The sequence below is a fragment of the Ciconia boyciana genome, chromosome 14, assembly GCF_034638445.1.
Source record: "Ciconia boyciana chromosome 14, ASM3463844v1, whole genome shotgun sequence".
Lineage (NCBI taxonomy): Eukaryota > Metazoa > Chordata > Aves > Ciconiiformes > Ciconiidae > Ciconia > Ciconia boyciana.
This window is the reverse complement of record NC_132947.1, coordinates 8322501-8346148: the sequence shown is the minus strand read 5'-3', so window position 1 is coordinate 8346148 and position 23648 is coordinate 8322501. Positions and strand designations below refer to the sequence as shown.

At 41.7% G+C, this 23648-nt stretch overlaps 1 protein-coding gene across 6 annotated transcripts in view; it reads left to right on the top strand.

Annotated features, from left to right (window-relative positions):
* Positions 1 to 6617: 6617 nt before the first annotated feature.
* Positions 6618 to 23648, top strand: part of TSHZ2 (teashirt zinc finger homeobox 2) — a 233335-nt gene continuing 216304 nt past the window's right edge. For all 6 annotated transcript variants that reach the window (XR_012045178.1, XR_012045177.1, XR_012045176.1 and 3 more), the window contains exon 1: positions 6618 to 6770. Coding sequence is in view for 2 of the 6 variants with exons in the window: in XM_072879526.1 (XP_072735627.1) it covers positions 6731 to 6770 (40 nt within the window). In the remaining 4 variants the exon portion in view is untranslated. The remainder of the gene's footprint in view (positions 6771 to 23648) is intronic.

Below are 23648 nucleotides of genomic sequence, written 5' to 3'. Positions count from 1 at the left end.
CAAACCGTTGCACTGTTTTAAATTCTTGTTACTTGGCCACAAAAGATTATTTTTTGCAGTTAGATGGGAGTTCGAACTCAAATGCCTTTTTTGCAGCCAAAGGGTGAATCCTTTAGCTGAAGATTAGAAGGCAAGGGGCTCTGGAAATGCTGCCTGCTGTTACTCAAAGTATAAATTATTAGCAATATCAGGATTTCATCCCAGCAGGTGAAATTTAACCTTCCTTACCACCCCACCAAACTGGAGTAACTGAACTATGTGCAGAGAAATGCCTGAAAGGGGGAAAACGGATCTTGCCCCAGTGCTGCTGTTCTAAGCCTTTGCAGGGAAAAAGGCTGTTGTATAGCATGGCAAGGAATATTTCTACAAAAAATCCCAAACATATATTCTACAAACAAAGGAGTATTTGTCTAAATGTGAAAAACGTGCAGAAAAGAGTTCCTTATAGTGACCACGAACACACAGGGGAAAATTATAAAGAGAAAGTCACAAAATGAGATACAACTAGAAAAGCACATAATAAGAAAGTCTTTGGTAAGTGCCTTCTCTACGCAGGAAAAGACCTAGGAAAGATTACATCTGTCACTCAGCAAAGAGAGAAAGCTTTTGACAGATCACCCTAAGAAAGCCTCTTTTACTTTCATCTTCGCTACGGGAATCAGCTGTGATCAGATTGCAAAAATAATCAAGACCAGTGTCAGACTAGTGGGAGCTCTGGCTACAGTAGGAAGAAGAGTTTCAAGAGCACTTAGAAAGTACATAGATAAGGTCAGGCCATCAAACTCATCTTTGAGGAATTTCAGAACTACCAGTGATCATCCCTGAAGACCTGTGGAGGACCAATGGTTTCCAGAAGACTCAGACCAGTACAAATACAGCAGCCGTCTTTAAGATGGAAGGGTGGGACGGGACCATTGGGTCATCTTACCTTCTGTTCATATAAAAATACTGGAACAAAATAATCAAACTCTCTATAAGAACCTAGAATAAGGTTTTTGGAGATGAAAACAGACAACATGGATTTATTCAGGATAAATTATGCCAAACCTACCTAATCTCATTCCATGACAGTGTGACAGACCTTGTGGACAGAGAAGTCATGCATCTTGACTTCTGTAAGCTTCTACCACTGTCTCACACAACAGTCTCACACAAGTGAGCTATGGGATATCCTCCAGATGACATTACTGCAGGGGGCTGGAAGAGGTTGGAAAATCATACTCCAAAATTATACCTTCAGGGCCCATTGTCAGGCTGGAATAATGTCTGGAGTGGGTCCTGGGCCCAGCAATATCCAATGCTTTTATTAATGCCTTAGAAGGTAGAACAGAAAATACTTTGCATGATATCTGCAGATGGTACCAAGCTAGGGGGAATGGCAACAGCCTTTGAAGACAGCATTATAATACAGAATGATCTTGACAAATTGCAGAAACAGTCTGAAAAAATAGGATGCAATTCAAGATGAATCAGTGCAAAGTTGTCACTGATGCATAATCAGCTGTTCAAATATAGGATGGGGACAACTGATTACAAAGCAGTTCTGCAAGAAAGCATCTGGGGTTACAGTGAATTAGAAGCTGTACATGAGTCAACAGTGTCATGCTGTTGCAAAAAGGGCATATGTCAAACTGGGACATATAAACAGGAGTGTCATATGTTAGACATGTGAAGTAACCCCACTTGGTGCTGGGAAGATTTCAAACGCAATACAGCATCCAGTTTTTGGCACCGCACTTCGAAACATATGTTGTCCAGCCACAGAACAATGAAAATAGCACCAGATCCAGAAAACATGACCTACAACAAATGACTGAAGAAATTGGAGTTGTTTGGTGAGTAGCTGTAATAAGTCTTCAAATATTAAAAATTGCTGCAGAGGAAGGAAATAAACTGTTCTCCATTTCATTTGAGAACACCATAAAAAGAAACAGAAAAGTTTCCAAAAAGCGTTTAATAGTAGAAAAATTTTCTAATGGTAAGGCCACTAGAATAGATTGCCCAGAGGAATTGTTGAATCTGCATCGTATCGGTCCAATGTGCCTCAAGAATGAAACAAGTGTAGTTAATCCTATCACAGGCAGAGAGGACTGCACCAGACAACTTACCAAGGTATTACTCTCTTTTCTGTAAGGAATCCCCAGTCTGTCTGTCTCGAGCTGATTCTTTCAAAATCATTGTAATCCCAATTTTTTTTTTAAATCATTTTTTCCCAGTAATTTTTAATAAGAAGGAGGTAAATGTTGAAGCTGACAATGTCTTTAGCTGGCAATAATACTACATATTGAAAAATGTTCATTTCTCAAACCCAAATAATTTCTAACTTTTTTTTGTTTGTAGAACTCATCAGAATTTCCACTTTTTCTTTCTGTAAAGTGGTAGGCAAAGCGTGAAGGGGATCATCAGCTCCAAGGTGAATTTCATTCAAGACGAGTTATGTACCTACGTATATGTAACTTCTAGGAAAAAAAAAGAAGGAAAGAAAAAACCCCCCACATTTAATTATCAGCAGAGCAGCCACAGAAAGACAGACAGACAACAAAAACAAGTAAGATAAGACACTTCAAGTAACACAGCTGAGTTAATTGTGACTACTCACGATGGGAACTGTTATCAAAGTCAAGTACACAAAGCATATTTGGCCCTTTATGGTGCACAAAAATGTCTCTAAACTTTCCTGTAATGCAAAACAAATCACACACTTTATTTTGAAAAATCAGACCAAAACCACCCCAAAGCTATAGCAATAGAGGATTTTCACTATCCCAGATCACACTATTGTTCCATGTAATCTGCACCTAACCAAGAAATTGGAAAACCTGTAAGAACATACCTCGTTGATTGTATATTGCTATATTTGGGGGGAGAAAATTCCTTCCGGATCCCAGTGGGGAATTCAGCTCATGCCCTGAAGCATGAGATTTGATTACTCTTTTTTGAACATGCATAACTGCCATTGCTATTACTGGTCATAACATTTTGTCAGGAAAGAGAAATATTATTCTGCAATGTAATAAAAATAGATAAAATTCAATATAGCTTCAGAATCATTTGCTACATTTCCAAAGTAAACATTAAGCACCCATCAAGATTATTCCATTGGATAAGCCAAGGAAGCCTCCAGTGCTATCTGTTAATTTTATTATCTCTAATTTTCAAGTGTGCAAAAATGCTTTCAGTAAATATTATGGGTTCTTCCTGTGCTAGAAGAGATGCTAAATGACCTTCACCAACTTAGTTATAAATAACAGAAGCAGGGAGCACACAAATGCTGTATAGTTTCAGCTCTATTCAAACCTATCAGAGAATTCTGACCAGTGGATAAAAATGGACACCAGATTCTGCTTGCTTTTTTTCCCTCTTCTTCATAATCCCACCCCAGTTCCCTCTTGAAAGGCATTCTGTTCTGTCAGCCATAATGGCATCTGCTGGTGGAGACAGGAAGCCATAAATCTGTAGGGTTCCTCTCGACCAAGCCTTGTTAATGCTCCCATTTATCACTGAGGATAGGGTGCCATCTCACCAGTGCTCTACTCAAAAGTCCATCTTCTCAATTTCCCCTTCCCAAAGGAGTAACCATTTAAAACAGTGACTTTCTCATCTTGCATGTTGAGACTGAAAACGCCACTGATACAAATACCATACCCAGTGTGTAGCATTTGGATTTAAGCCATGACTCTGGAGAACAATAGCCGCTACTTGCTGATCCCAGACTACACTGAATCGCTGCTTTGCTTACATCTAGAGCTTGTATCTTTTCAACTTGCACAGAAGTAGCAGTTCCCAGATGGAGAGGTTAAAATCTGAGGGGACTCTGTCATTTGCCCCACCCCCACCTCCCAATGCCTGCTAGCGTCCCAACACATTGTGCCGTGTCCCATGGTTTGGGAGACTTGTTAATAAAAACATCACTGTATTAAACAGCATTTAATACACAATTCTTCATAATAAACAAACTATCCTGATCAGCGGTGCAGTATCCTTCTGTGCAGGAGGATAGGAAATATAAAACCAGCTAGAAGTATCTCCATTTTTCTGATTTGGGAACCAAGACGCAGAAGCTGAAGGGCTCAAAATCACAAATCAAGGCAGGATGAAATGTGAAAGGAAAATTCTAGTTTGCCACCTTGCTCCTGAACTACCCGATCCAGGTCCAGTGCCACACTTACAAATTAGATAGCGTGTCACTTCTTCGCATCACAGTGCTGGGATAATTGCCCCAACGCTGTGGATGCTGTGACCCCTCTCGGCCCTGCGTTTACACCTGCCTGTATTGGAGGCGAGGCAGAAATCCCGTGGTGTGCACCAACAGGATTCTACACGTGCTGCACACAGGTGTAAGAGGTCTGTGCAATTCTGACTGATCCAAGCAGAGCTGTTCACTTCTGAGTGAGTTATGCTAGGCAGAAGTGGAAAAATGAGTATTTTATAGTAGTGTTATCCTATTTTATCTTTCAAACTAAGCATTTGCTTGCACCAATAAATACTTTCAAATTGCTTATAAAAATGGCTAGAGTTCGTACAGGGAAGGCTATCAAATAATTTAAGTGAAATCAGTTAGGTGGACACTTTCGTAAACACAATCTTGTATTAGGCTGCTAAATACAAAGGTCACTTAGGGGTCTTCCCGTAGGAACTCATTCCCTGCCTGAGCTGCGGGACTGCGGTTTGCAGATCGCCTGTGACACTGGCTATAACGCAGCGGCTCTTGCTGGTGCTTTGTAACAGAGCCCGATCTAACAGCCTGATTTTAGAGGGATGCAAATTATTCTTATTAAACCCAATAGTTTCATTACAAAGATACAAATGCCAAAACAGAAAAAAAAGTACCTAAGAACTCAGTTCCACAGCAAACTCCGGGATTAGGCTACGGAGTATTGCAAAATCCACTTTTAAGAGGTCTTATACAAATTATAGTTGAACATACAGAAATTAATGCATCCTTTCAGCCCCAAATCACTTTTAAACCCTCAAGGTGTTAACAGCAGCTGTGGAAAAAAACAATTGAAATGAATAAACAGGGCAGGGGAAGTTATCTCCATGTGTCTTCGGGAACAAAACTGTTCAAAGCTCCGGTGCCACCTGCCCCTCTTCGGCCTGGCTGTTTGTTGGGCTCTCCGAAAGGGCGAGAAACTCCGTGTGGTCGGGTGGGACATAGATCTGGCTTGCCAGGAGGGTGCAGAAACACCTGGTGGACGTACCCGATTCCCCCAAAATCCCGGTGCCGGCGGGAAACAGGAGAGCAGAGGGTGCTTGAGCACGACATACTAACCCCGCTCTCCCGGGCTCCTTGGTGGTGCAGTGCTTTCTTAGGACAGAAGGGCCTCGCATGAAGCCTTGGGTTTCACCCGAACTTCACCAAACTTTGCATTTACTTGCTGATTCCCCCCGCCGCTCCTAACAGGGGGATGAGCGTTAGGGCGAGGAAGAAGATCACAGAAGACGAAAGGCCGCGGCTCCCGCGGCCCCGCAGGCGCTTACACCTGCAGCAGCACCGCTCGCAGGTCGGCGCTAGCCGGCGGTGCAGCAGAACGGCGGGAGCCGCGGCCCCACAGCCCTGACGCGCGCCTGGGCAACGGCCCCAAATCCCCGCGCTCCGAGTGACGACGCGCGGATCCCCGCCTCGCCCGCGCGAAAGCGGCCGGGGGACGCCGCCGGCCCGGCCGAAGCCCCCCCCGCCCTCGGGGCCGCCCCCCCGCCCCCCCCCCCGGCTGCCGGCCGCTTCCCGCCGCCGCCCGCAGCGCCCTCCCCGGGAGGCAAACTCTGCGGGGGCGCGGGGGGTGGTCTCGCGTGGGTGGGGATGGCGCGCGGCGGGCGGGGGGCGGTGGCGGGGGGGAAGGGGCGCGCGCGGGGCGGGCGCGCGTGGGGTCGCGCCGGCGGGTGGGGCCGCGCGCGCCCAGGTGCCGGTGGGCCCGTCGGCGGCGCGCCCTGTCTCTTTAATAAACTGCTCTGCCGCCCGGCTGCGCGGAGTAAATTTCATCCTGTCATCAGGTCGCGGAGGAGGAGTTTGTTAATGTTCAGTTTGCTCAGTGGATCGATGTTTGCTGGCATCGCCTCGCCCTGCCTGTGCGTGTGTGTGTGTGTGCGCGCGCGCGTGTGCCTGTGCGAGAGTGTGTGTGTGTGTGTGTGTGCGCGCGTGTGTGTGTGAATACCAGATTTCCTTCCATCCCCAGCCTCCCTGTCCTCTCCCATATCACTCACTGCCTGGCATCTGACAGCACGGAACCTGCAGCGCTCCGCGCACACACACGCACGCACACACACACCACGCACACCCGGGCACCGCTCCGCCATACAGCTCTGCGAGGAGGAGGAGGAGAGGAGAGGAAAGGGAGGAAGCAGCCAGCCCCACAGCCTTTCCAGAGCTGCCTTTTTAATATATACGTATCTATTTTGTTATTTATTTATTACTGTCCTCTGGCACTGTGGGCGCCTTTCATTTGCTCCTGAGCTTGGATGTTTGAATCAAAGCAAAGCAAGTGTTGCAACAGTTAAAAAAAAAAAAAGCCAACCAAAAAAGAGAGAGAGAGAGAGAAAGAAACCTAGATCTCTAAAATAAAATAAAAACCAAACAGGTTCCTATCAGTGAAGTGGAAAGGAGGGGGGCAGGGGAGGCTTGAGGGGGGTGTTGGGGAAAGCAGCGGAGAGGCAGAGGCAGAGAAACACGACTCAGGAGCGTCTCAGGGCTCTCGGATCTGGGGACAGAAGTGAGATTGGAGAAAGTAGAGCGATGCCAAGGAGGAAACAGCAAGCACCCAAACGGGCTGCAGGTAAGGAGAAGCCATCCACTTACACAGCCTCTGTCTCTCCACTCCTTCCAATCCTACCCCCCATCTTTATTATTATTTAGGGTCACCCTTGCTTTTCCGGGCTGGATCTTTATTTATTTATCCCCCTCCCCCTCCCTTTCCCTTCGTAACTCTATGGAGCCAGTTTCATTCCTTATTGCCAAGATCTTTACTCTGACATGGGCTGTCCCCTTCCACCCTCCCGCCGCTCCCACCGCGCTCGGTCCCCGCTGCCTCCTGCTCCGAGCTCCCATCCTGCCCTGGCTAAACTTTTCCCCCCAACTTTCCTCCACTCGGCTCCCCTTCTCCCCCGGCCCCTTTCCCTTACCGAACCGAAAGCAGCCTCCCATTTGCTTCCCGCTTTAGTCTTCTTTTTTTTTTTTCCCCTTTCTGTCCTCCCCCCCCCCCGGTGGTTTTTGGTTTTAAAACGTGTGTTTCGCGAGGTGGGTCGGAGTGTTTAATCTTTTATTTCGCCGTGTTTCTGGTGGCAATGCTGGCCGGGTGTGTGTGTGTGCGTGTGTGTGTGGTGTGTGCGTTGTGTATGCCTGAAATAGTACAGGGACTGTCTCTGCTGATGAACCCGGTGGGGAAGTTCAGCCTTTGATCATCAGTGGTGAAAATTACAACAGGAAATAAAATGAAACGTTCTGACTGTTAGAAGACAATCCACATTTTCAAATCAAATCCTTCTTTTGTTTTGTAGCCGACTTTATGTATTTGCACATGCCAAGTGGTTTTGCAATTTATTTTTTTTTAAAGAAGAAAATAGTTTGCAACTTTGGAAGTGTTTTGTTTTGTCGTTTGTAGGGTATTCTTTTTCTTTTGGGGGCCAAGAAAAAGAAACAGATGAGTGGGCCTGTATAGTAAATCTTTTCAAAGAGTTTTCTTTCAGGCTGCTTAATTGCTTTTTATTTTTTTTTAATAGTGTGGTGGGGTTTTGTTTCTGGGAAGCGCAATATGGAAGTTCATTTTTCTTCTGCCAGACCCACCCACTGAAAAATCAGCTTTCCAGTTGATTGCCAGCTTTGATTTGACATTTGATTGATCACCTGTCATCTTGCTGCCTTTGATCTATTCATTCTTGATATATATCAATAAATCACTCACCATGGTAACCCAAGTGCCAATGACGTAAGGCTTGCCCTCTAGATTCTCTTAGCCAGACATGCACAATTATTATCTTGTTTGGCTTTTAATGTAGGCGGGTTTTTTCCCTTCTTTTTTTCTTTGTGTCCTTCATCAGATTAGTTCTCTGAAGAAAACTGATGTTTTATGTTTTTAGTTTAAAAATGGTTTACTAATTTTTCCTCCCCCTTCTGAATATCTTCTAGGTGTAGCATATTATATGTGGGACAAAATGTATGGGCAAGTTTAGTGGCATACTTGAATAAACTTTGAAAAGTAGTGCTTGGGATTCACTCAAAGGTAAATGTTATTTCAGAGAAACGGGGACATGCATAACTTCTATAAACTTACCTATTTTGCCTTATTCATATAGGTGTAGGACAATGGTATGCAGGCAGAGTCTTTTGGGACGTGACCAATGAATGTACCTGTGCAGGTTGCTAGTATGATTCCTGGCAAGCAAAGATCCCCTTTAACCATAAATAATAGTTAAGCTAGAAATGCATAGATATATATATGTATTCGGAAGAACTCTCTGATGAGTTGCTATTATTGTTTTATTCACAAAGAGGCTATATCTGAATAAGGCATTAACGTTTTCAACTTGCAGGATAAATAGCTGTTTTTTCATGGATGCTGATCATCACAGTGACAGTGCTAGAATTGCTCCTTTTTTCTCTCTGTCAGGAGTATGAGGCTTCATTTTATTTTGTTTTCAAAGTAGAATTTTCACTTGGAATGTCTGTAGTATCTTTTTGTAGAAGGGGCACCCTGTTCTTTTTTTGAAACATAGGCTACAGAGTAAGTAAATTTTTGCGAGCAAAGCCCATGCTGTTGTTTCCCGGGATTTCCCTGCTGGGAATACAGTAAGATATGTTTTTATCCAGAATGCTACAGTATTTTTGAGAATCTTAATGATGAGGTAGAAATTTGAATGACCACAATAGCATCTCTCCTTTCTTATTCTCATTATAAAATGTGCATTGCTCTTTAGGGGTGCATTTCTTTAATCATATTTGTCCTCAGATCAGTGTTGTTTCAGGTGAGCAAAATACTGCAAATGCAGTCCAGTTTCATCCAGCGTAACCGATTTGAAGTAGGTTTATCCATTTGCAATAGTTCTCCTGCTCTGAAGTTGTATTTGTGTGTTTGTGGGGGGTAGGGGGGGTTTCAAAGAGCAGACGTGCCTGTTGTATGTAGTTCTTAAAACTGACTTTCATTTTCGGGGATAGTACTGAGGTTCTGTTTTGTATGGTGAAAAATACCTCAAAGTGACAGTAGACAGACTGTGCAATAAGAAATGAATCGCTCAATCAAGGCTGATAGCAAAGCTCCTTATTCCTTTTACTTAAAGGAGTTAATAGGTTATATATTACTTAATTTTCACTTTTATTTATTTTTAGTTGTACAAGTTCAAAGGTATCAGTTGCACTGCATTTTGTCTTGATGGCAGCAGAGATATTGAAGAGAAGTTTGCAACTTTTAGCTTCTTTAGATAGTTCACCTCCAACGGAAGAAAAATGATAAGCCTTATGATTCTGGACATGCCTGCTTTTGTCATTGCTTAGAATTAAATACTATGCACAACTGTAAATAATTACTACCATGCACTGACTTTGAAAGCAGGTTTCTAGTTTGATTAATGAATAATGTAAAGGTTAGAGAGAACCAGCGAGTGAATCAGAAGTGAAGTCCTGCTGCTAGATGAAAATCTATCTAGAGGAATATACATGGCAATTTTGTCCTTTTCTATTATTAATTTTAAGCCTTGTATTCCTAAGAAATATATTACAGACCATTGTAATGAAACAAGGTAGTGTAATTGGATAAATGGGGCACTATTTATGTTTGATGATGGGGATTTTTGATCTCAAATTACACTTTTAAAGACACTTTATTTCACATCAACACTGAAACTATGTCAAATGCATTTTGATCTTTCCAGGGCCGAATCTTTTCTGAATCGTCATTCCTTTTTGAGATCGTCATTTCCATTTCGATAATTCTTGAAGCAGAGAGTTACAGCTCTTTATATCAGTGCCTGCTTTAGTATCATACTTCTGTTTACAATAAACAACCCATTTGTGTTGTAGCTTTCACCCAAATGAATCACAAAGGGCTTTACAAACTGTGGGTCTAATTCTTCTTTTGCTCAGGTGCAAATAAAAAATAGCTTTACCAGCCGCATCAGTGCAGTTGCAATGAGTACTGTCTGCTCCTGCGAGTAAGAAGAGACTCAGGCCCAGAAAGTACTTCATCCTTCAATGAAATGCAGCCACCTCTGGGGTAGAAGTCTTGTAACGATTCCATAACAAATGGTAATATATTAACAGAAGGGTGGAAAAAGGGTGGGAGCAAAGCAGAATTGCTATTCAGATTTTATTCCTAGGGGTATGAAATAGCTTTCAAACACAATTTCACTGGATTAAACTCCCCTTTCCCGTGCAGCTTGTTTAAATGTGCATATTTTATTTTGTGATCATGAATTGCTAGTTTGCTTTTTTAAAGCCTGCAAAGAGGAATCTGGACTTAACGCCTTTTCCGTCTGCAATTTTGTATTTCTTCTTTTCTTTCTCTCTCAGCTCCAATAGACTATCTAAGAACCAAAGCTCTGGAAAAGTACAGCAGAAACAGATATCAGTCGCATTTATTTTGTTTATTGGAGCTGTAGAATAACACAGTTTTGGTTTTGGAAGAGTCCTCATAGAGCAGCAAACAGAAGACGGTTAGCAGTCAGTACTTTAAAGCTGCAGTTTGCACCTTAGTAGTAAAAGTTTATTTAAAACAGAAACATATTTAGAAAGTGAAATTCTGCTTCTTCAGAGAGCAGAGTAAATGACCAGCTAGGTCTGATATGTATATTTCTGTGATGAAAGGAAATGGTATATACATGTATTAATAACCAAGAGCGTTGTGGCTTTTTGGGTATTATTTGTATCCTTTATTATAGGGGCAATAGAAGCAGGTTCCAAGCAAGCAGTACTGAATGAAACTGTAGAAATGGCAGCACTGCTTTGTTTAAACATCCTCCAGAAAACAAGTGCACATCAAAACCACCTAAATAGCTCATGCCTCAGAACCTTTCAGTTACTGTGCACATCACGATGCTGACAGATGACAAAAAAGCCAAGGTGTTCACAAATAAGAGGAGCCTTTAAATCCTGGTTAATTAAATATATTCCAAAATAGGTACTTTTGCAACTAAAGAGGCACCAAAATTAGTCGCCATCTGCGTTAAATCCTGGAATCGGCTACTAAGCCTGAAGCTGCTATGTAATTTTTTCCCATGTCAAAACTCAGGCCTGAATGGGACAATCTGAAATCACGTTTGTTTTAGTTACTCTTTCCTTATTTCTATTTTACTCTCACATATCAAAGCACAGTATATTATCACTATATAAAGAGCGGGACTCACCAGGAGTTCAGCCCCTGTGACTGTGATATAAAAGATGTTTCCATCAGTAAATTACACAATTTTATAGCACTTTTAAAAACATGTTCGTTGTCAGAAATTCTTTTGCATAAATGCTCTCCCTCTTCTGTGCTCTCTCGTCGAAAAGCCCATTTTCTTCAAAACGGCAGGATTTTGGTATTTCCTCCCGGCACTTTCTCCTCCTGATTTTTGCTCTCATTAGTAGCACCCACCTCAAGTAACTGTTTCCCCTAGAAGAGGTCCCTGGAGTTCCTCCATAGCACAGGGCAGGGTGAGCCTTTCTCCCGTCATTTTACTTCCCATCCCGATGAGGACATCACTCCCAGAGAGCAACTCCAGACTCAGGGAAAAAAAAAAGCTGTCAGTTGCTGTGGCTGCAATTCCCAACTTAGCAGCAGCAGAGGGAATGGAACTGTACTCTATCAATTACAGTTGGAACCAGAGGCTAAACACTTATTGTGTTAAGCTATTGTGCAGATCTTAAGAGCTCAAATGTAAAAAAAATATCATGTCAGCTAGTGGAGGGGAGAATAAGGCCTGGTTCTTCTACTGGATGACGTATTATTAGCAAATGCAAAGTAAAATGATTCAAATTCTATTTAATGCCTCTCGGGTTGAGACATGTGTGTACCATATTATGCCTTAAAAGAGGGGGATCCTAGTGATTTTACTGCTAAAATAAGCCTTTGTTTTTCCCTCTTGTCTGCAAAATGAAAATATTTGCAAAGTTTTACCTCTAAAGCGTGCTCATGCAAGCAGAGAGACATTTTCATCTGTCTCCGAATCTGATACAGGAGTCAATTGGAAACACATTACAGTCTCAGCTGAAGTCTTACATTTCATTCGTGCAAGAGCAGTGATTTTTCATTACCTATTTAATTACAATAATTTATATGAGAGTGGGTCCAGTTCTGCAGCTCTTACTCAGCACTTTGCTTCAGTGGGTAACTGGCCTGTGTAAAGACTGTCTATGTAAGACTGGGCTGTTTAGCTACAAAATTAAATATACATGTTTCTTAACTAATGTTTTGCCTCTGAAGAGGGACCAGATTCTACCATTAAGCTTTAAATCTAGGGAGAGTTCTGCTTCTAACTTGTGTTACTAATGATTGCATGCTATTCTTTTCGAAAGTCCGTATGACTGAGATATTTTGCTTGCTCGGGTAACTTCACTTCTCAAACACGTTTCCATTCTCTGTGTTAATTATCAAACACTGTTTCTTGATACCAGTAGATGATACGGTCTTTTAAAGAATCCTTTCTTAATGTGCAGTGTTACGTTGTGCACATGAGCAGCAGCTCTCAAGTAAATGCATGAAGATGGTTTTGCAAATCGGAAGCCTAAAAGTTCCGTGTAGTTTTGGGGGCTAAAATCAGTTCTTTCTCATTAAGGTGACCTCTCACTTGAGGCTGTTGGATCTTGGCACCGAGTCATTTTTACCATGTTATAATAATGGCTTCTGCAACTCAGAAATACCTTGACAGCGAACGGTGTATTTTTTAAGGTTTCAAGGAGAAATGCATTACAGAAGCACACTGTTTCCCATTAGATTTACACATCCCTCTTTAACTGTTGCTGGCTTTTCATCTGTTACCTTGTGAGGTTTTTCAGGCAAAAAGAAGTGGAAAAACTGGTCGTATGATCTAAGTGTTGCATTAAGTGTTTCATTTAGAAAAATGAAGAGAATCTTTGTTTCCCTAAAAGAAATGTTTTCCCCCTTTGCCCTAGGAAAAAGAAAGTCACAACAATAGCTTCAAAATGACAAGATTAGATTGTGAAAAATACATAGTTTATAACGTGCAGCACCCGATGGTCCCAAGTGTTGGTAAAATTCCACAGTTAAATAGAACAAACAGTCCTAAATGTATTGGAAATAGATCCTCGTCAGGTATGCAGATATACATACCTGCAAAAAGGAGAGACAAGCGCCTGCCTGGGAGAGAGATGCACCGTTCTTATTGACACAAGCTGGAAAGCTCAGTTGTTTAGAGCAGTTTTTGATTATTCCACCAATATTTGCCCAAATGTTAAAATTCCTGTGATGTTAGGAGTTGTGTCCACTGAAAGTCCTTTGTTAGTGGTCATTTTCTTTAAACCCCCAGCTCCTGGAGTCTGGTGATTATGCAAGTGCCCAATATGCATTTTAAAAGGAAAGTTTATTTTAAACTCCTTGTTATGGAGAACTAAGGAGCTTGAAAACATGCAGCCTAAGAGTTCTTATGCCAGCAGAAAAATGCCATGATTCTCAAAGTGACTGTTTTTAACATCTCATAATTTTCAGCTAGTCTCCTGATTTTTGAGGGTGTGCTTCGTGATTTTTGAATAAACAAGGTGGGCAATATTGCTTTTGACTTATTCTGATGATGAACTGGTGCATGTGTCTGCGTATATAATTATATACGCACACACACATAACACCAGTAAACAAAATACATAACATAATGATGGAGTGGAGTTACGTGAATAGTAGCTCTGAATGTGTATTGCTATAAACAAAGCAGTTTTGAGAGATCAGACCATCAGTTCTTGAGGAGTGGCTTTCAATTTAAGTTTTGTGGAGATTGTTTTTAGTGGCAATTAAATCTAGAAAGTTAATAGCCAGTAACTGTTCTTTAAAGCCTAAACACTTGCAAGACCTACGAGGAATGCACAGCCTGCCTTTTTTCAGATATAATCAGTCTCAACTTTATTGAAAAAAAATTTACAACTAGCAACATTAATGCTGTATTTTTATTGTATTAATGCAAATGAGATGCTGACTTCTTTCTTTCGTCTCCATGGCTTGTATCTATTATAGCTGTATCTTATTGCTGTCTGTGTCTTTTTTCCCTGCGTTCTGTAAACTGCTATCGTCTAATGATACTGAGGCTCATTAAAGTTACTCACGATGCTAAAGAGACTATGGGAAGCATCCTCAGCTCTAGATGGCTATAGAAAAGCAAAACTATTGAGTATATGGGGAAAAGTAATCCAGATCAACCCTTCCATCCTCATTTTGGGAAACTCTTAAAATTGATAGGTCAAACAGGAAGAAAAAACTTGCAGGAAGGACTGTGTACTGGGAAGAACAGGTCATTTTTAATACACATCCCTACCTGACAAAAATGAAAAGCAATAAAGTTTTAAGGAGCTTTCTGGCTCTTCCTGCATCTCTCTCAGAAGACTCATTTAATTGAAAAGCCTGTTGTACTTGTTTTTGTGCATGTAAAAGAGAAAAGGGGCAATTTTGCACAAGGCCTAATATTCCAGCACAATGTAATCGGAACTCTTTCTGGTTGCTTTTTAAGTCTCTCTGTTCATATAAAATTAAGACCCACTTATCTTAAATTGTAGTAAATCTCATTCAATATTGCTTTCATAACTTAAAAAATGCTGTTAAGTATTCCCAAAGCAACTTTGCTGAAGTGATATTTGGTCTGTTTATGTGGAATCAGTGCAGAATTTCTATTGAAAAAGGAGCAGTGCATAGTTCTTGTTTTTAATGAAAATAATTGAATTCTCTGGAATACCTTCATAGCAAAGATTTTTTCTAGTGAAACTCTGCTTAGAGGAGATCGGAATGAAAATCTGCACATTGGTGCAGTTTGGTATGTGTACACAACAAGCCTGTTTCTATCACTCACCCTCCACTTGGACAGAAGTAATTTTTTTTTTGGTAGAAAGATTTTACTCTGAATTTTCCATATATAAATAGTTTTGTGTGAACTACACTGGGAATCACCGCCACAATTCTTAAGGCCTGCAATTTTCTTTGTACATATAGGAGGAACTCATTTACTTCCTGCAGCGTGAGTGGACTTCACAGAAAAGAGCTGGATCTTTTCATGATGTACCGTTTTGTATCGAAGAAACATAACCTTATGCTAGCTGGTGTATTGGTCTACCAAAATTAATTTTTTTTATGTGTCTTTCAGCCATGTCATAACATTTATAAGCACAGTACAAGTAGCATTAAATTAACAGGTGAAAGGTGAAAGAAGCTAAGTAGTTATATTGATCATCTGTAGCATTAAATGCTAAAAAAATTAAAAGCTTTCTAGTGCTTTTGATTAGCTGCATGGTTCCTGCTCGTATATGCGTGCTTTGTTAGGAAGTGGAGTAATATTTCTTCACACTTAGCACCTTTCTTCCAAGGTTTTCTTCCTAATGCTATGTACTCCTCAGAATAACCCCAGTGAAGAAGAATTTTTTTTCCCCATTTTACAGAAAGGCAAATTGAAGCCAGGAGGTATTAGCTGATTTGCTCAAGGTCAAACAGCATTTACTCCTAATTCCCTGCTCTAGGTACTAGATCCCATTTCTATCGTCAGTGCACTTCCAGGGGAGAAAGCCGGGCTGGAGGCTCAAGGCATCCACATGCCTATTGCTGGGGTGAGAAGAGGGATCAGCCCAGCTGGGGCACCGGGGAATCGGCCATGGAGGGGAGCTGGAAAGGCAGTTTCATCCCTTCCGTGCAACTCCCCGTGGCGCAGGAGGCGGCACTTTGCTCATGTCCAGGAGCTCCCAAAAGTGGGAGGACTCACAGTCGAAGAAAGCAGAGCTCTGTTAACTCTGTTAACAAGCCAAGGAAGCTTTAGTAGGCAATAGTTTTAAGCAGAATAATTTAAGTTCTTTAACTTAAAGGTCCAGAGAATTTGGTTACGGTTACTTTTCCCCCCATATACTGGTCTACATTTCTTTGTCAGACCTGGGATCTAGCTTTGTATTTCTGACAGTATATAATGCATTCCCCTGAGAAATATGAAAAACCTGGTCTAGTTGTCACTAAACAAGACATACACGTTTTCCTCCACCCAGACTGCCAGAGGTGGTTGGAAATCTCTGGTAATAAAGTCTGAGGCTCTGATTTTTGTAAGTCAGCTTCTAATGTTAAGAGACTAAATCCTTACGTGGGCATCTAAAGAGACCTGAATTTTCAAAAGCTTTTAGCACCAAGCAGTTCCCATGGACCTTCCTTAGTTCCCTCTCTGGTGTAAACAGGAATTGTTAATCCTCGATCAAGGGCAGTGTTGTTGTTCTAAAGTGGAGATGTATGTATTGCCTATAGAAGAAATATGATGCAAGTAATAGCCTATGGATTCATTAAGGATTGTTTATGTTTATTTTCACACCATATTACCTTTCAGGAATGGTCGTTTCAGCCATTATATTGACAGGAACTCAGAATAAATCTTAGGTAATATAGGGCTAATCTGCCATACCTGGGAGACCACCTGCTACCCTCTCAAACAGAGGCCAGATCGTTCAGTGCCGAATCACCAGGTAGGGCTTTCTTCTCTGGAGCTGGGAACTTGGGAAGCTCTCCCATGGCTCCTTTTCATGTGGAAATTAATGCTTGCCTCTATTTCTGAATAGTAGGTTATTAGAGTTCGTATGCAAATTCCCAGGATGGGAATTTGTCTCTCTTTGATAATTGATATAATAATATATATCTTTAGTGGTCCAAAGTCCTTGAGCTTGAGCCTTGTATACGTAATTTATGTTTATTTCTTACTGTTATTAACTGTAATTTAGTTGTTGACGCCTTTCATTGCCTTAGATTGAAGGGAGTGTCTCTATCCCATTGCCCCTCCACAAACAATGCCCTTTTAGGCTTCCTTATCCTGTATCCTTGCCCAGACATTTCCTAGCCTGTCAAATACTGTCATTTTATTCCTTACAGATCATTCACAGTACGTCTCCTGTTGCACACACAAATAAGGAACAAATGCAATCAGGATGCATCATCATTTAGCATAACAAATAAAAGCCGATCTGTGCAGATTTCCCTTAAAGCATCTCTTAATACGTATTGTCAAAATGTCTGAAGATGTCTTTTACTCATAAGCGTTTAATTATTTGTGACAATTAAACTAATATTCAGAGCAGGAAAAAAATGAGGGTATTAAATATTTTCTCTTGTCAAAAGCTAACAAAATGTCACCTGACATAGCAAACTCCTTCAATTTTATATTTCAAACATACCTTATAACTGAAAAAGCACTTGAACAAAATTACAGGGCCTCATTTCACCATTTGGATCCACAAATGGATTTTGTATTGAATTTGAGGAAATTGTGTTTTAAAGACCAGACCAAAATTTAAGGGCACATCATTAAAATGTATATCAGTAATGAGCAGCTGAATACTCGATGATTAAAAAGGAGTTCCTATCAATTTTTAAGTCTGCACTTAAATTTAAGGCCAAGGGCCCCTCTGACTGAATCAGGGACTCAGACCTGGGTTTTGCAGTCTCGGCCAGTTATTGTTTTACTTGTGCATGAGAAAAAACAGCTCAAATAACACAGACCAAGTCATCAACCTTTTCTGTGTTCAGAATTATAGATTTTTGTCATTGTTTTTGTCTGATGATCCCTCTAGCCGGATGGATTGTTTGAACCAGAGAGGCAATGTGCTGTGGATGGGGCAGAACAAGTAGCCAACATTGCTGCCCCGGGGCTCAAGCACCTTTACCTGCCTGGCAGCCCTTTAATGCAGTAAAAGTTCAGCTATGTGATAACGAAAAGGGGAAAAAAAAACGGGGAAAGATCTCGAAAAGATCAGAAAACCAAGGGAGGCCTTGAGAGCACTGTTGTATGGATGCTGGAGTACTGCATAGCCCCAGGCACAGCATCAGTAATATCTATATTATGGGCGCAACAGTTCCTATAGTCCAGATTGTTTGGGGTTTTCTGTTGAGAGGCTTGATTCTAATGTTTCCAGTTCTGAGCTGCTTAGAGCAACCATTTCCATTATCAAAATCTGTGTTTCCTTTCTTAAAATGTTCTTCCTGAAATTTATGGTAGGATGTTATTTGGCAAAAAATTAAAAGACATACATCAGGGTTTATTTCAAAGCTGTGGGACCACTGTGCTTTCTGGCAGTGACGTGCACATTTTTCAGAGATAACTTCTGCTTTCCCTGAGAAAATCCACCCAAATTTGTCTGACTTATAAAGTCTAAAAGTTGCTGTTGCCAAAGAATTTTTAGAAGGTGACACAGCATTCTCCGACGTGCCATCTCCACCACGCATGCTCTGTTCTCTGTTTCTCTTTTTCAATTACATTCCCTTAAAATATGTTTTAGCTGGGGATAAGTAGGACAATTGCTTTCCCTGCTGCAGGGACAGTGATGGGTCTGAGCAGTCAAAGGAGAATGAGGAAATGGTCTGTATTGTGTGTTTAGCTGGAGCCCAGGCCCTGAGATGGGAAGCAGGAAAATTTAGGAAGCAGAACATGGACAAGCAGGGGTAAGGACAGGAGCAGAGAGCATAAAATTATTAAATATCTGTAGAAAACGGTGGTAAAAATGTATACTTGGCTCCACTGCCCGGTCAATGTAGAGCATGATTTTCAGCATTAGCTCTTGCAGTGAATGCATCTGACAGTTTCTGTCTAGATTAAGACCTGGGTGGAAATAAGTGTGGTTCCACACGTGCAGTTCCTAGCTTTCCTCAGCTTGCTTTTGCAAAAGCCTGGCTGGGCCCTGGCTTCATCGCAGGCGGGGGATGGATGCGTGCAGGAAATCAGTCTGCCTCAGCTGGGAGAAAAGGTACCATCTGTAGGGCCGCTGCGGGCTCTGTGGCGGGAGCGCAGGGCCTGAGGAGCCTCCAGGCTGCGGCGGGGCCCGGCCTGGCGCTCCTGAGGTGGGTGCTCAGCCCCAGGGGACCTTCTTCTGTGTGGAAAAAGTAGAAAAATACACTTAAAATTTGCCAGAGCTGTGCCCCCTCCATCTGTTAAATGGCAGTGGCAATGTCCTGTCCCTGAGGCATTGAGCAGGCAGTTCAGGAGTGGTCGCGAGGCCGGTGCGAAACACCGTCGAAACGAGGAAAGTCCTGATTCCCTGCTAGGAGTCTGGAGGAGATGCGGGCAGCAAGGCTCGGGTCCACACCTTGACTGGCAAGAATTAAACAGACGTATTGGAGAGTTCAGGCAGCACACTGAGAGGTTCGTGGAAGCCATATAGAATGTGTAATAATAATATATATAGGGCAGTTGTGAGGTATCAGTGTGGCGAGCTGTGGGAGCTGCCTGGTCAGCAGGCTGGGGTGGCACAGGGCCTGGGGGAGCGTGATGCCACAGGTAGGCCGGAACAAAGTGTGGAAATTACTGGCAGTTAAGAAGCTGTTGTACAAAAGCGAGCAGCTCAGAGAAAACACAAAGAATAATGCCAGGAGTTTCAACCACAGATATCTGTTTAGATAAAAAGGGCCTGTTAGTCTGAGATCTCTTCTCATGCCGCAACATGCAAATTGCAAAGGGCTGATCCCTGTGTCGCAGTGTGAGTAACTGCCATTTACTTCAGCAGGCGCTGGGCCCTTGCGGCTCTGACTTTTGTTTTACTTGGGGCAGGGGTTTTTATTTTATATTTCATTGGCTGCCCGATGGGAGCTTTTTCATAGAAATTGAATCTTTCTATCTGGAAGCCAGTGACAAAACTTGAACCAGGATCAGCAAGAGCGGAGCAGGTCGCTTTCAGGATATTGTAGAGTTTTGTGTCAGCTCCCAAATTTGTACATTAAATAACTAAAATCCTGAGAATGTTAATCTAGAAAACAGTCACCCTTGCATTACTCTTTCACTGTTTCTGTGAACTTATTAGAGATTTTACAGACTTCTGATTTGTATTAAACAGAGGTAAATCATTTGGAGAAATGTTTGCGGGGGGGCAGAGGGATGTTATGATGCCATCAACATCTGGGTTTCCACTTGTGTGGATTAGGGACATTTTACCTTAATCATTCCCAAACATCTCTGCTAAAACCCCTTCTTTCATTTTTTATCACCTATGAGGTATAGCCAGGCAGGTTTTCAATTTGTGTGTGTGTGTGTTAGGGTACAGTGCTGAAATTTGTTGTTAGAGTGAGTATATGAACAGTCTCGTTTTTATATTTGTCCTCTTTCATTATAATTATTTGGAAACATTTTGATTCAGTTAAAACGCACTATTTTCAATATACAAAGTATGTACAGAGGAACAAGGGAGTGATTATGAGTTTCTCCAAGGAAATAATAATCTCTTAGCCATCATCCTACAACTGGGAAAGTTCTAATACATGACATCTATATAATTTAACCTAATAATTTTTTTTTTTACAGTGATGTAATGGGGAGAGTGACCTGGACTTTGTAAAAGTTCCCCTACTTACTACAGATTCCCAAGGGCAATGTAACATTCTAGACAGTGTTTTATATGCCCTGATTAAAATGTAACATATTTTTGCATTTCCTGTGCAGTGACCTGTTAGTGCTCATAGACAGAACACTTAAAGAACAGTTACAAGGAGACATTTCCAAATGTGCCTAATATGCGCGAGTTTTTATAACATTCTTATTTCATTTGAAATTGCAGCTACAGCAGGAACCGTTCAGACGGCGCATTGATTTAACTTTTTAATCCACTGTTTTGCTACGTCAAGTAAAATAAATGTTTGTTTTTAGCTCCGTTTTTCTGCATCGCTAAAACTCATAACTACTTGCTTTAAGCTTGGGTTTCTAAGGGGAGCTGCATTATCTGAGATTTAAAGCTTGCTTTTTGTAGCTGCTTTCTCACAACTCCCCCAAGAAAAAAAAATACAAAAGTACAACTTTAGCAAAAAGGGCTTTTATATCTCTATCAATTATAGAAACACCAGCTGCAGTAGATTACAAATGTGTTTGGCTGATTGTGATGTTGCATGGGGAAAACTGTCACAAGGAGCTGGATTCTGTTCTCCCTGACACCACCGGGATGTCGCACAGCTCCCCAGGCTGCAGCCGGCACTTCTGTCAAAGCTGGAGTGGGCAAGAGCAGGATCCGGCTCTGAGATTGCCAAATTGCATACTGCCAAATCTAGCTCTGTACTTGAGCGCATGTCCTGGTGCTAGGAAAAACATGGAGCTGTTGAATGTGAACACAAGTGCTAACCGTGTGTCATTGTGTGTGCATGTGTTTTTCTGTGAGCTGATGCAAAAGCCACACCAATACGTCTGTAACCTAGACCAGAAACCTCTGGGGAGAATCACTCTGGTTATTGTTGTTCTTTAATTTTTATATCCAAGATTTTTGTTTACTTTTACTTTCTTGAATAACAAAGTGGGGAGAAAAGGCACCACAGAACAGAAGTTGTTTGACCAGCCCATAAAGGTAAAGTAGCTGGACATCATGAAGAAAAGAAATATGATATCAAGACCGCAATGCAAGATGGGCAATTTAGCATTTTTGGTGGTGTTGAGCTCAGGAAAAATTAATGTATCAAAGTGTGTGCGGGTCATATCACTCCACTAATATCCTGGGGTAAAGGGTAGCAACGTAAGGGCTTTCAATTGGTTGTGTCTTGGTTACTCTTTCATTTATCTTATTGTGCTTTGGGTCTCTCTGGGAGGACGTGGTTGGGCCCTGGTTTATTTTAACAAAGACAAACTGACATAGCAAAGTTCGGTGTATACTTTACAGTGAAAATGCAATTTTCTATTTTCATTTAATCCCAGGAATGTTGGCATTTTCCAGGCTGTCAAACAAATGAGTGCACTGGAGGACAGTTAGATGTGTCAGTCTAGTTCATCTATCTAATCTACCTCATTTCTAATGTGCCCATCACCATGGTGTCTGGGCGGAAAGTATCTGCCCTGATTTTGCTTTTTGTTTTTATTGGCTGTGGTAACTTAATTGAGTCCTAAGAGCTTTCACATTCATCTGCAAAAACAATAACAAAAACATTATGAGAATAATGATTCGTTTTTGTACTCTTACTCAGAATTTCCCCTTTTTCTTCTGAGTGTATTTGGCTAGTTGATTATTGTTGCCTTATCTAGAAGAGGTTATATTTTAGAGGTGGTGTATTAAATTGGAGTTTTACCTGAGTCAGCAGTGACTCAAAACTTAATTTGGCTTCTAAAGTCAATTCACTCATGTCTTCTAACTTCCTTCGGCTTTTCTCTGCAGAAGCTGGCTTCATTTACTAAGCCACCCAGTTTAGCAGCTGAATCTGTTCTGTGACCCTTTGCCATATAAAACATAGGTAAAGGTAATAAAAAGTAATAGAAATTGTGGCTTCAAAAATTATATCTTCATTTGGAAGGCCTGGTTTCTGTTAAATTTAATTACTTCTCTCTCTGCCATTTAGGTAAAAATGCATCGGAAGACATAAGTGAGCAGTTTTTCAAAAGCAGAGGCCTGAGGTCCATGCTAAGGGGAGAAGAAGTCCTGCTGTTGATTAGCTGTATCTGTGCACGTGGTTATCACAATCTGCATGCACGCATGGGCAGAATGTGCTGCAATGGGGCACTGTGGTGCTGCCAGTGTGCACAGTCATCCCGTCAGTGTGAGTGGTCATGGTAATTTTAGAAACGTGTCTGCCGGGCGTGCAGTGGCGTCTGCGCGGTTGTGTGCCACCTTCTGCTTTTGAAAAATGTGGCCTAGGTAGTAATCAGTCTGCAGAAGTCAATAAACTCTTGTGTTGAAGAGGTTGAGTAACCAGCGTGGTGCTCACTGAGGGAAAGAGTTCACTGAAAATGCTGCAAATGTAGCTTTCTCAGCTATAATTGAATTTGATCTCAGCTGTACAGTTACATACAGCCCCTTTTCTACTCCTCTCCGATGTGTGTTGAAAGTGTCTTTATAAACCTACCCCTCAAAGATAATTTCATTGAGAGCCAGACGTTTCATACGTGACAGTGATTTCTAATCCCATCTGGACTGGCAGATCGCAGATTCCCAGCCCGTGGCCTCAGCATGTAACGTGAGTTCACACAAACACAGTAAACCATCGCTCTGGCTCTTTGGTTAGTCCTGGCGTGATCGAGTAAGAGATGGATTACTCTTTGCAAGATTTAATTTCATCTTCCGGGTATTTGCAGTGGACCGAAGTATGGACATGATTACATTTCACAGATTTTTGTGTGATTTAGAACAAAAATTATTAGCAGAGCTGGCTCAGCAAGGAATTTCTGATGTAATCTATACCAGTTACAAGCAAGGGGTGTGGTAATAGGGAAAGAAAAAGGAGGGCTAAGTGTTTATCCCGGTTGACTGAGACAGAAAACAGGACTGGCAGGATGACAAACTGGCATAACCTTACACTAGAAAGTGCAACGATTCCAACAAAAGTTCCAGCCATAATGCGTGGCTTTTAAAAGAGCCAGGCATAGGAGAGGACAGTTTCTTGGTGCATCCTTCACCATAGCTAGAGCAGATACGGGCAAGATCTGTATCATACAGTTTCTTTAGGCGCTATGGCAGTATGTATGTTCAATAAGCGTTAGGAACTGGTTTTCAGGGTTTTGGGGTGGGGTTGGTAGAAGAGACATATGAAAAATATATTGATGTTAGATACACGACCACT